The 13,322-nt window shown below is 45.6% G+C and overlaps 1 protein-coding gene across 1 annotated transcript in view; it reads right to left on the reverse strand.

The window, feature by feature from the left end:
* Positions 1–304: 304 nt before the first annotated feature.
* Positions 305–13,322, reverse strand: part of BICD1 (BICD cargo adaptor 1) — a 1,008,636-nt gene continuing 995,618 nt past the window's right edge. Inside the window, exons 9-10 of the mRNA XM_030213885.1 lie at positions 10,144–10,219; positions 305–3,003 (exon numbers count right to left, since the gene is read on the reverse strand). Coding sequence (XP_030069745.1) covers positions 2,991–3,003; positions 10,144–10,219 — 89 coding nt within the window. The 3' untranslated portion in view covers positions 305–2,990. The remainder of the gene's footprint in view (positions 3,004–10,143; positions 10,220–13,322) is intronic.

Below are 13,322 nucleotides of genomic sequence, written 5' to 3' on the forward strand. Positions count from 1 at the left end.
GCTGATTGTGGTCCGTGCCTTTTTATGACTTGTTTGGATTTTGTTCTCCTGGGTCTCCTTCCCACATGCTACCTTATGCTCCCCCCTCCCCATGGAAGTGTGCTTTGCAGGCCTAGACCTGTGGACTGGCATTATGTTTCATTTCACTTAGGCGATGTACACACAGAACAAAAATCCTTGCAGGCTTGTGGTCACATAGAAAACATCGAAGATGACTCAAAAGGACAAAGTTTATTGTAACACGTTCCCTGCAGCACAATAATCTTATTATAACATATAGTAACTCATTTTATAGGTAGAGATTTTATCTCCGTATATGATCCCACCCTAGACAAATCAAATCCTCCCCTCCCCCCCACTGGGCGCCTCCTTATAGCCTTTGCTTTGTAACACGTGGATGTTCTGGAAGTGTGGTGAGTTTTACATCCAGGTGAACGAGATTATACACATGCATATTCTACACAATCTAGAATTGATTATCTCCTAGTAACTCTTTTTCAAAGACACCCAAAGTAGAAATTGGTTCGTATGGAGATCTCCGGTATGGCTCCTCTTACAAGTGGGAGGGGAATCTGATGGGAGATATACTTGTAGATTTCCAGTTGAATTATATGGGGACCAACAATATCAGGAATTTTTGTTACAGAAATGGCAAGAATATTGTAATCATAACCAGGAGCATATGAACCAACTACTCCTTTTTTGGAAGGCTGCCATGGCAGTACTGTGAGGGGAAAATATAGTGCTGTAACCAGCTATTTTTAAAGCATGTTATTCTGGGCTCTGATTGGCCCAAGAGTTCATGTTCATTTGGAACTCTTGGCTGATCTTCCCAGGTACATTTTAGAAAATAAACAAATGTTTAGATAGTTTTATAACTGATCCATATTTCAGTTACCTGTTATTGTTTGCTGATTGCACTTTTTTTGTTCATTGTTCAATTTTTAAGACAGTAAACAATTTAAGTTTGTTGCCTCTTCTATGACTGTATTCAGTTATTTAAGATGACAGAATTTCCTCGGTAGTTATATACATTACAAATGCTGCCCTTAAAATTGTTGAAAAGGGACATTCAAAGTTTACATATGATACTTTCTAAATTTTGTAGGGAGGGCTCGAAACCAAAGATGCCATTCCAGTTGTTTTGGGTTCTTGGCGGGAAGGGGGTCTCAGCATACCTGATCTTAAGAAATACAACCAGGCATGTTTGCTTCGGAATTTGGGCGATTGGCTGCATATTGAACAACACTATTTTAACCTTTGGCATTTCAAGTATTTGCTCCATACCCCCTTGCACATGCTTCCTCTACAGATATGGAGCAGTGTTTTGCTCTGCCCGCTGCGGGAACTTTGGCAGGAACTTATGTTTTTTTGGAAATTAACTGTGAAAACTTTTGATATGTTATCTGTTCAAGGGAATGCTTTGTTTTCCCCTGTCATAGACAATGAAAACTTCCATTTATGCGGCATTCAAGGCATACGCTCTCACATGTGTTGGGTCCTAATGGTAAATTAAAGCTTCTCGCTCAACTAGGTGATGGTAGTCTGACATGACTATGTAATGCGTTTGCGTATCATCAATTATCTCATTTTGTTTAATTTCTGGATTCGGAGGCCTTACAAGCAATACATTTTGAGAGTTTTTCTCTGGTCTGAATTATAATGCCAATGGTGTATAGATTTACACTGGTCAGAGAACTCTCTTGATCTTTTGGCTCTTGTGTGAAGAATTCCAACAGGCCTTACGGTCTGTCAATTTCGCATTCTTCATCATGTTTAGCTTACCCAAGAACAGCTATCTAAAATGGGGAAAACAGACTCACCGCTTTTGTCAACCGTGTCACTTAGACATTAATACCTTGTTTTATGCTCTGTGGGCCTGCCCCAAGAATCTTTCTTTTTGGAAAACATTTTGAGTTTGGCCATTCCTGTTTCCCCAGACAGGCTTGAGGTTTTTGTGCTGCAAGGTAGGGGCAGGTGCCAGTTAGTTCGGAAGCCAGGCTGATCTACCTTCCTTTTGGGCCTGGTGTAATAAATTCCATGTGTTCATGTTAATGGAAAAGAATGGAGCCAAGGGGTGGGTCCTTTAGATGTAAAAAAATGTTCTTGAATCATGTGTGGGATGTTTCTATACAGATTTTGTCACCAAGGGCTTGCACTGGGATTCTTAATATGCTTTGAGGGGCCTGTGGGGTTGTATAGTTTGGATTGGTAGGTGTCATCTGGGAGATCATAAGAGTACAGACTTTCTGATTTTGAAAGTTCTTTGGCTAAGTCTTGCCTGTGTTTTGGGTTTTAATGGGGTTTTGGAGGGAGGATTTATTTATCTCTCAAAAATGATTTCTGCAAGTTGCTTTGCTGCTTTTCTTGTACTCCGACTTATCAATAAAGATGATGAAAACATAAATTGACAAAAAAGCTAGATACTTTAAACTGTTTTCCCCTTTTGTTTTACAAGTTCTGCATATATCTTGTCAAAGTCACAGAATTCCAACAGAAGTATACACTTTTCTCCTTCTCTGTTACTCTGTTCTTAGCTCTCTTTTCTTCTTTGGTCTCTCTTGTGTTGGCTAGCAATGTACTCCCATTGCTAATGGACTTGCCTGCTGTTTCTTCCAAATGACCCTGGCTGGCTCTAAATTCCAAAAGCCAACAGAACTATACCTGGCTCCACATACTGGAGATGGCTTGTGGGCCTGTGTTCCTGGACTCAAAATAATCTAGGTTGGGAATCTGACTAAAACAAAAACTGAATCTGTTCAGGTTGACCTGAATCAACTGGCAAACCAGGTAAAAGTAAAATCATCTCTTCCTCTTAGCTCCTCCTTCATAGTTATCAGAGGACGAGTCATAGATTGCATGCTGCTTCAAAAGCTTCCAGCTTGTGACTTTGCTTCAGACAAATCAGGGAAGAAGAGTAGCTCACAGAGAGCAGGAGCTGTTCATTCTTCAATGCCAATGTGGTTCAACTGAAGTTCCATTCTCATTCTTTATTTGTCTGTTCTTTAAAAATAAAACAGATAAAATAGTCTCATCTCTTATTCCTTTTATTGTGATTCTTTAATTCTTGCATCAAATAGAAAGCACTGCAGTCTTAAAATATCTGCCCCCAACATGTTTTTTTGTGGGGGTTTTTTAAAACCTTTATTGACAAGTTCATTTGGCAAGTAAGACTATACACAATAAAAAGAACAGTGCCCCTCACCCTTAAGAAAAATCCCTCTCCAACTAGCCTGGGCCAGCTTAAGAGCATTGATCCTGCCCTGGGAGGAAGTGAGCCAGGAAGGGTGGAGTTTATCTGGGAGTTTATAAGACAGGGCCAGACTGAGGGAAGGAAGAACTGAAGCCCAAGCCTATGACTTGTTAAGGCTTACAAGCCATGCTGAAGCCTGGTTGGAGCCAGGACGGAGTTCTCAGAAGACCTGAGAACAGGCTGTGTTTGGGGCAGGGCAGCACCACAAGCCACAGAATGCTTGGTGTGCTAGCCAGAGGCCTATTCAAGGCTGTTACTGGCCTATGAAGCAACAGTACCCAGGACTCAGATCAATAAGACATCTATTTTCACATTTATATCTCTTGTCTGGCTGAGTTAGTCAAGGGGCTACCCCATAACCCTGCCCGGGATCCATGACTGCCAGGGTGTTGGGCCAATTAAACAGCACTACACAGGGACATCGGGCTAAAGGGGTTAGCCTTGCCCTACTTGGGGGAGGGGGGGAACATATAGCTAGTGCCGGGCAGGCAGGGTTTTTGTTTTCTGTACACTGCGTGGTCTGGGCTGCTTATAGCAAAAAAATGGAGGGGCAACTCCAGGTCTTAGTGTACGGCAAATAACCACAGCAGTTTATGCAGGCGCATTTTGAACAGTGGCAGCAACAACAACAGCAACATCAGATACAGCAACAAGTGTTACAGAAGCCCAAGCCGGTACAGCTACCCAGGCACCTAGCCTGTCAGTGGAGCTAGAAGGACAACCATACCATGCATTAGTAGCCTCTGGCAGTGTCAAGGCTCTTGACAGGACAGAGGTACTCAATCAGTCACAACTGAACTACGAGTGAACTGTGACCCTGGCCTGTGTACATGGGGACCAGAGACAGCATCTGACAGTTCAAGTGTCCTGAAAAACACCTGTGGGGCAAGTTTATCTGGAGGCAGTGGTACTGTCTTGGCCACCATACCCAGGGTTCAACAGGATTCTTTCAATTTGAACTATTATACGGGTTTCCCCAATTTTGGCCCAAATAAGGAGACGGAATCTTTTCCTGAGATCTTCCCGTTGGAGGACCCTGATTTATATGTTGAAAATCCTAAGTTGCCTAAGCCCTGCCACCAACAGTGGTTAGAGAGACTACAGTGCCCTCTGAATCTAGCAGCTGCAGTAAGCGGAGTTCTGGAGCAGGAGGAAGCTAATGGGTCAGACACCCCCAACCCTTTGGACAATCTACCCAAATAGAATAGTGAGGGGGGTATGGGGAATTTCAAAAGGGTGCAGTCAGAGAATGAGTCCTTTAGGGCAGCCCAAGCCAGGGTTGCTGCAGCGGATGGGAATATCATGGGCAACAAGGACCACGCTAAGGTAGCATCCCCCCCCCCCTATTTTGTCATAATGAATGATTTGCTGTATCGGGTGGCCAAGGTAACCCTGGAAGGGGAAAAGGTAGAGCAGCTATTAGTACCCCAGCCCTACCACAGGCAAGTCATGTCGCTAGCTCACAGTCACCTGCTAGGTGATTTTATCCCAGTTTTTCTGGCCAAGGGTATTTAAGCAAGTGGAGTTCTTTTGCCAATCCTGCCTAATCCGCCAGTTGAGTATTCCTGTGAGGGTCCCACCGGACACTCTCATACCCATGCCCCTTATTGACACCCTGTTTGAGTAGATAGCAATGGACTTCTTGGGTCCCCTGGAACACACCACCCGGGGTCATAAGTATATCCTGGTTATTTTGGATTATGCCACTCACTATCCAGAAGCCATTGTGTTGCAGTACATGAAAATCACCACAGTGATTCTCCAGGATGAGGATTCCAGTAGAAATATTGATGGACCAAAGTACTACTACCAGAGTTATGAAGCGTGTGCCTTGCTCAAAGTAAAATCTTTACAGACATTGGTGTACCATCCAGTCTTTTGGAACGCTTTAATAAGATGGTGAAACAGGTGCTCAAAAGGTTTGTGGCTGAAGATGGGAAGAACTGGGATTCTCTACTCCTGTATATACTGTTTGCCATCCAAAAAGTGCCCCAGGGTTCAACAGGATTCTTTCAGTTTGAACTATTATACAGGAGAAGGCCTAGAGGAATCCTGGATGTGACTTGAGAAGTTTGGGAAGAAGAACCCAGCCTGGGCAGGAACTTGGCTGAATATGTGATCACCATGCAAACAAGGTTCAAGAAAGCCGGTGAGACTGCTCAGCTTTGCCTGGAGAAGGCAGTTCAATGAACCTTCCAGCTGTGGGATAGAGTCCTAGTCCTAGTTTGTTATGCAAATGGCAACTATAAAGTGGCTCAACCAGACAAGAGAGACAAGGTGAAGGTCTTCCACGTCAACTTGTTGAAGAAGTGAGTCCCCATGATTGCAGCCTTAGGTCAAAGAGACAACTTTGGGCCGGAGATCCCAGTAGACTCCAGACCCTTGCAAGTCCCATTTAGTTACCAGCTCTCTGACTTGCAGAAGGCTGATCTGGAGCAGTAAGTATGCCTATCGAATCCCAGAAGCCTGGCAGAAAGTGGTGGCGAAAGAGGTTGCTGAAATGCTAAAATTGGGAGTTATTGAGGAGTCTACCAGTAATTGGGCATCTCCCATTGTGCTGGTACCAAAACTAGATGGGAGTATCCGGTTTTGTATTGACTTCTGGAAGGTGACTGCTGTCTCCAAGCTAGAGGCCTATCCAATGTCAAACTCATTAGTGGGAGGGGCCTGATTCTTTCAACCCTGGCCTTGACCAAGAGATATTGGCAGGTACCTCTCACCCCAGCCTCAAAGGAGAAAACTGCCTTTTCAACACCACAGGGTTTGTTCCAGTTCACGGTGCTCCCATTCAGCCTTCATGGAGCTCCAGCTACCTTCCAGCACCTTGTGGATCACCTACTTAGACCACAAGGAAGCTACACATCTGCAGGAAAGATTGGAGGAGCCATCTCATCCAAGTAGAAGCAGTGAATCCCAAGAAGTGTTTCTTGGAAGGACAAGAAGTCCAGTATTTGGGATACTTGGTCGGGAAAGGACAAGTGGGACCCCAGATCTGTAAAGTATGTGCTGGAACCCCAGACGAAGAAGCAAGTATGAGCCTTCCTCGGGATCGTGGGGTATTATCTCCAGTTCATTTCTAGGTTTGCTAAGAAAGCAGAACCGCTAACCTGCCTCCTGCAGAAGAAGGTCCCTGAGAACAAACACTGGATGGAAGCAGTAGCGTTCCTAGGGGGGCTGACACCTGGGGCGGAAAGCCGATACGCCCCCCCCGGATGCAGCGCGACCCCCCCCCGGCGAAAGGACACCCCCCCGTGAAACACCCCCCCCCCGGGTGCACGCCGCTGGGGGGGTGCTGCGCGCACCTGTCCTTCGTTCGTTCCATGCTCCCTCTGCCCCGGAACAGGAACCTGTTCCGGGGCAGAGGGAGCATGGAACGAAGGACAAGCACGCATGGCACCCCCCCAGCGGCGTGCACCCTGGGGGGGGGGTTCTTTCGCCGGGGGGGGGAGTCGTGCTGCATCCGGGAGGGGGGCGCTGCACCCATTGCCCCCCCCCCAGGAACGCCACTGGATGGAAGAGCTGGATGTAGCCTTCCAAACTCTGACAAGGTCTATTTGCTGGTCAGCCCGGACTTTAATTGGCCCTTTATTATACAGACTGATGCATTCGAGGTTGGGCATAGGGCTGTTCTGGGGTTTGAGATGGCTGGTTTTGTTTTTCAGCGATAATGGAAAAAAATGCCGGCATTTGTAGTGCACTGGTCCCCCTGACATGCCAGGACAGCAACTGTGCACCCTAGGGGGCACTTCTAAAAATGTAATGCAAGGTTCCCAGTTAGGAGTCATCGACCAAGAAAGGGATCTTGGCATTGTTGCTGAAACCCTCTGCTCAGTGTGATGTGGCAGCTAAGAAAGCAAATAGAATGTTAGGTATTATTAGGAAAAGAATGGAAAACAAAAGTGAGGATGTTAAAATGCCTTTGAATCGGTCCGTGATGTGATCGCACCTCAAACGTGTTCAATTCTGGTCACCACATCTCAAAAAAGATATAGTGGAATTAGAAAAGGTACAGAGAAGGGCAACGAAAATGATAAAGGGGATGGGACGACTTCCCTATGAGAAAAGGTTAAAGCGTCTAGGGCTTTTCTGCTTGGAGAAAAGACGGCTGAGGGGAGATATGATAGAGGTCTATAAAATAATGAGTGGAGTGGAACGGGAAGACATTAATAATTTGTTTACTCTTTCCAAAAATACTAGGACTAGGGGGTATGCAATGAAGCTACAAAGTAGTAAATTTAATACAAATCAGAGAAAATATGTCTTCACTCAACATGTAATTAAACTCTAGAATTCGTTGCCAGAGAATGTGGTAAAGGTGGTTAGCTTAGTGGGGTTTAAAGTTCTAAAGGAAAAGTCCAAAGACCATTATTAAATTGACTTGTGGAAAATCCACTGCTTATTTCAAGGGATAAGCAGCATAAAATATATTGAACTTTTTTGGGATCTTGCCAGATATTTGATTGGCCACTATTGGGCTTGATCGACCTTTGGTCTGTCCCAGTGTGGCAATCCAGGAGGAAGTGAGCTGTGAGGGGTTCAGTTAATACCTGGGAGTTTAAAAGACAGGGCCAGGTTGAGGGGAAGGAAGCCCAGGGAAGGAAGAACTGAAGCTCAAACCTATGACTTTACAGAATACGTTTAGCTGCTATGACGTGGCTGAGGTAAGCCAACTTTGCTTCTTGTTAAGGTTTACAAGCCGTGCTGAGGTCTGGCTGGAGATAGACCTGAGTTCTCAAAGACCTTGAGTTCTCAAAGACCTGAGAACTATGTTTGTGGTGGGGCCACAGACTGCTTGGCCTGCTAGCCAGCGAACGATGCAAGACCGTTACTGGGAGGTGGACCCTGAAATGGCAGGCGCTCAAGTGGTTACAGTTGAGCTGAGGGGGAGGGTAAGTGCTGGGGTTTATAGAACAGCGCCCCTCACCCTTAAGAGAAGTCCCTCTCTAAGTAGCCTGGGCCAACCTAAGAGCACTGATCCCATCCCAGGAGGAAGTGAGCCGGGAGGGTTGGAGTTAATACCTGACAGTTTAAAAGACAGGGCCAGGCTGAGGGGAAGGAGGCCCGGGGAAGGAAGAACTGAAGCCCAAGCCTATGACTTTACAGAATACGTTTAGCTGCTGAGGTAAGCCATCTTTGCCTCTTGTTAAGGCTTACAAGACATGCTGAGGTCTGGCTGGAGCCAAAGGCTTACAAGATGTGCTGAGGTCTGGTTGGAGCCCGATCCGAGTTCTTAAAGACCTGAGAACTATGTTTGGGGTGGGGCAGCACCACCAGCCACAGACTGCTTGGTCTGCTAGCCAGAGACCTATTCAACACTGCTACTAAGTAAGAGAAACTGTTATATCTGATGTTCCTGGCCTGTGAAGCAACAGGACCCAGGACTCAAGTGCATAAAACATTTATTTTCACATTTGTATCTCTTGAATGGCTGAGTTAGTCACAGCACTACCCCATAACCCCACTTGCGGTCTCACAGATACCAATAAGTTCTTATTTTCAAAATTACTTAAGGTGTATTTTCCCTGACCTTTTGCACTGGATTTGGTTGGTCTGTAATGGTGACTATGAGTGAGTATATAAGAGAACACCATTCTTCCTTCAACACATTCCCTTAATGAGTCCAAGAAAGAAAGCCTAACCAACAGAGTGGGATTCTAATTAGGAAGTTTATGTTTCTGTTTATTAAAATACCACTCAAACACAGATCTCAGTGGTTTACAGATTAAAATATAAATAAAATAATTAACGAAAAGAACTACAAAATCTAACAGGAAAGTATTTTACACACCAAGTCACACACAAAAAAAGTCAGATAAAACAAATCTAACTACATTGCAATAAGCTTACTTATTCCCTCTGGAGTTGCATCCCAACTTTCCCCCCCAAACTTCTTTCTGTCCAAATTCCATAGAGAATGCACTTCCCAAAAGAAAGCACATTTCTGTACATACCCATCAAGCATTAAGCCTTAGGAAAGTCAGAGTCCAGGATAGAATCTGAAGAAGTCTAAAGCATTACAGGAAAGACAGACTTATTTAAATGGTGCCAGAGACTGCTTAGAGAACATTTTTGAGACCGAGTTGGTAGGCCGGTTAGGGAACCTGGGAAGCTCTGTTTGTTTGTAATGAATAATCTTCATATTCAGCCTGAACTGACAACCTGAGAAGGAGGACAGGATTATTTCGTGTTTGAACCTAAACTATACTAATAAAGATTTTTAGTTGCTACTGAGCTGAACACTTGCCCAATTACTCTGGCTATGATCCCCAACCTGATTGACCCCAGATATTCAGAGACATTGCAAGAAGCCTGCTAAAAGAATTTCCATTAAAATAGCGGAGTGTGGTAGCCGTGTTAGTCCACTCTTAAGGTTATCAATAGAAATCAAACAAAATAAAACATGGAAAAGAAAATAAGATGATACCTTTTTTATTGGACATAACTTAATACATTTCTTGATTAGATTTCGAAGGTTGCCCTTCTTGACGAAGCTAATCAAGAAATGTATTAAGTTATGTCCAATAAAAAAGGTATCATCTTATTTTCTTTTCCATGTTTTATTTTGTTTGATTTCTATTGATAACATTAAAATAGCCAAAGCATAATATTTTTGAAAATCACAAATTGAAAGGTGAATGATATTTTTTAACATTAACAGCAACAAATGCCTCAACCCCTGTGGTCATTATTACTTTTATAAAGCTATTACTGGACATTTTAAATATATTTAAAATTAAAACATATTTAAGTGAAATAAGTCATTTGCATATTGTTTACGCCATATTTATAGTTCTTTCATCACCAAATCCAGTAGAGCTCAGAAACAAGCAAGAGAAGAAAGTATAGGTATGGCATGCAAGTGATGGAAAAGAGAATTAGTGGTACAATACCTGATGGACTGGCAGTCTGGCCTCCTAGTTAGTTGTGAGCAGTGTGGCGATATGGAGGTAGCAGGCTGCTGACAATCTACAAAAAACTGACAGATTAGACAAATATACAGAGAGGTGACAAAACAAGGGGTTAGTGGTGAGTGTGTGTGTTATGCAAGGATCTTTGCAAAATATATGGAACCAATATGTAAGTAGAGCAGCTGTTTTTTTTTAACAAATATAAGAACCCTCATCATTAAGGATGAAAAATTGCAGTGTGACACATTAATTAAATCTAGCACATTAGTTTGGTTATTTGGGCTTGCCTACAGTCTGAGTTTTAGGGCTGGATATATTAGGATTTCCTTCCACTCTATGCCTATGGGAAAAAAACCTTGATATATCTCACCCCTAACATTTTTACTGTAAGAAAAAATGATGTGGCAATAGAATCCATGGAGGCAAGGACTGATGTCCATTAAAGGAGAACAAGCATATTTTTTTCTAAATATGTATTCTGGCAGTGCATTTACATCTAGTTACTAATGCTTGCACTACTAAGGTTAACATTAGTAACTAGGTGCCACTGTACAGTGGTATTAGTGTGCACTAAGGCAGTTGATCAGAAGCAAATGCCTGTGTTTGCCCCCACCCCAGGATCAGAGCTGGCGAGAATGTGAAACAATGAGCTTGCTGGCTCTGACCGTTAACTGCATGCAAATGCATGCAAAACAGGGTCTCCCAAATTCCTCAGCGGGCAGCTCGGAGCTGGCATTAGGGTTTGCCAAGCAGGCAAGAAGAATGGGGGAGTGAAAAAAAGCCCCCCCCCCACACCAAAAATACCTGGTGGTCCTGTAGGACCCTTGATATCCCCCCCCATGCTAGCCCTGGTGGTTAGCAGAGGGCCCGACAACCCTATCCTCTCTCCTGATACTTTAAAGTTGAAGGAGGAAGAGACTAGAACTCTCTTCCTCCTCTGGACATCACCTCAAAATGGCAGCACCATATAAGGGAGTTCCTCCAGGATGCACCGGGCAGGGGAAGGGGTTGGGTTGGGAGGGCCTACTGCTAGATCACCTGGGCTAATGTTGGGGGGGGGGGGCTGTTGAGGGTCCCACTGGACCACCAGGGTATCCGGTGTTTGGGGGGGGGGGTATGTGTTGGGGGAGGGGCCTGGAGGTCCACTGGACCTCCAAGCTTTTTGTTTGATGGGGGGTGGGGTTGTGGGAAGGGTTTACGTGCTTTGGGGGGGGAGGGTAAGGGATCTGGGGGTCCACTGGACCTCCAGGCCCTTATGTTCAGGGGCTTGGGCTTTAGGTTTGACAGGTTCAGTTTTTTGTTTTTTTTTACAGCCCGGACCTGTCAAACCTGTTCTGAGGGAGGATTGTGCCTTGAGTGCATGCCCAGGCACAATTCTCCCATAGAAGTCCCCTGATGATCAGTGCTAATAACACACCTAGATTTGCACTTTATTAGCATTGATCATTGAGGAGTTAATTTCCTGTGCTGTTCTGGTGATATTTTTACAGTGCTTTTTCAGAACAGCATGGGGAATTGATCATCTGACCCTGGGAGTCATGATCATTGTGACTGGAGTTAGGGCCCATGAATGTAGGATTATTATCATTTGTAGAGTACTTTACAGACACATGAAATAGACAATGCCTGCTTGTTGAAGCTTACACTCTAATAAGTCAGACATACAGAGGGACAATCATTACTGCAATGACTAGGTATGTTGGGGACAGAAGGGATATAAATAGGGGAAAGATCTGAAGTGTTGTGAATAAAGGTCCATTGTGCTAGATCATAACTCTGTTTCCAATTGACCTATAATGAAAATAAAATGATCATGCTGGCTGCTGCTATCTGTCCTCTTAACGCCATTTCCAGGGCTTCCTTTCCATTTATTTATTTACTTTCCGCCTTTCTTCTTCATTTCTTGCCCTACATCTGTAAGTAAAAGCAGGGTCCTCCGCAGACTTGACTGTCCAGTGGATCCAGCTTCTGCCTATTTTCTTCATCCATGTGCAGTTTTTCTCCTCTCTTCCTTTTCCCTCATCTCATCTCCTTCCCTCCCCTTCATCCATGTCCAGCATTTCTTCTCTCTCCCTTCCCCCCCTCCATCCACCCATGTCCAGCAACCCTCCCCCTGCCCTCCCCTCCATCCACCCATGTCCAGCAACCCTCCTCTCCCCTCCATTCACTCATGTCCAGTGATTCTCTTCTCTCCCCCTGCCCCCCCTCTAGCCAACCATGTCCAGCGATTTTCTCTCCCCCTGTCCCCCTCCAGCCACCCATGCCCAGCGATTCTCCTCTCCCATGCCCCCCCTCCAGCCACCCCACACCCAGTGATTCTGCTGTCCCCTGCTCCCCTCTCCAGCCATCCATACCCAGCGATTCTCCTCGCTCCTCTGCCCCCCCCCCCCCAGCCACCCAGGTTGTCCACTGGATTCTTCGGGGCAGGCAGAAAAGATCCCTAGTCTTTCCTGCCCGCTGCCGGCGTTGACTCTCCTGCAGCGCTACTGCATCACTCTTCAAAGTGGTCACCGAGACTTACAAGGGCGGCCTCCAAGACTTCAGCAGAAGTCTCGGCGGCCATTTTTAAATAGCAATCTGGCAGCAGGGGAGGGTCAGCGCCAGCAGCGGGCAGGCAAGACTGGGGATCTTTCCTGCCTGCCCCGAAGAATGCTTTCTTCAGGTACTCAGAGGCACCCTGTAGCTCGGGGGAGGGAGGGAGGAGAGCCAGCTCACCCTCAAGAACAACCGGCTCTTGCGAGGTGGCTCTAGCAAACCCTGGGTGGAGGGGACTGCGGTGCTGGGCCCGGGGAATTTTGTCCCCCCTGCCCCACCCTCTGGGCGGTCCTGGTGACGGCATGCTTGCCAACAGAGAGGGCTCTGTGTGCCATAGGTTCGCCATCACTGTTCTAAGCTCTCAACATCCAGGCCGTGAGAGCCAGAGACTGGAGGTTGAGATGTAGAAGTGACCCCTCGTTCTGAGTGATGAGGGTCGGAAAACAGTCCAATCTCCACGGTTCTTCGGAGGACAACTCCAGAAGAAGAGGAAACCAGATCTGATGGGGCCAGAAAGGTGCAATCAGAATCATGGTTCTGTGGTCTTGCCTGAGTTTCAGCAGAGTTTTCCCTACTAGAGGTATGGGAGGATACGCATACAGAAGGCCTGTTCCCCAATGTAGGAG

This window comes from Microcaecilia unicolor, chromosome 9 (assembly GCF_901765095.1).
Source record: "Microcaecilia unicolor chromosome 9, aMicUni1.1, whole genome shotgun sequence".
NCBI lineage: Eukaryota > Metazoa > Chordata > Amphibia > Gymnophiona > Siphonopidae > Microcaecilia > Microcaecilia unicolor.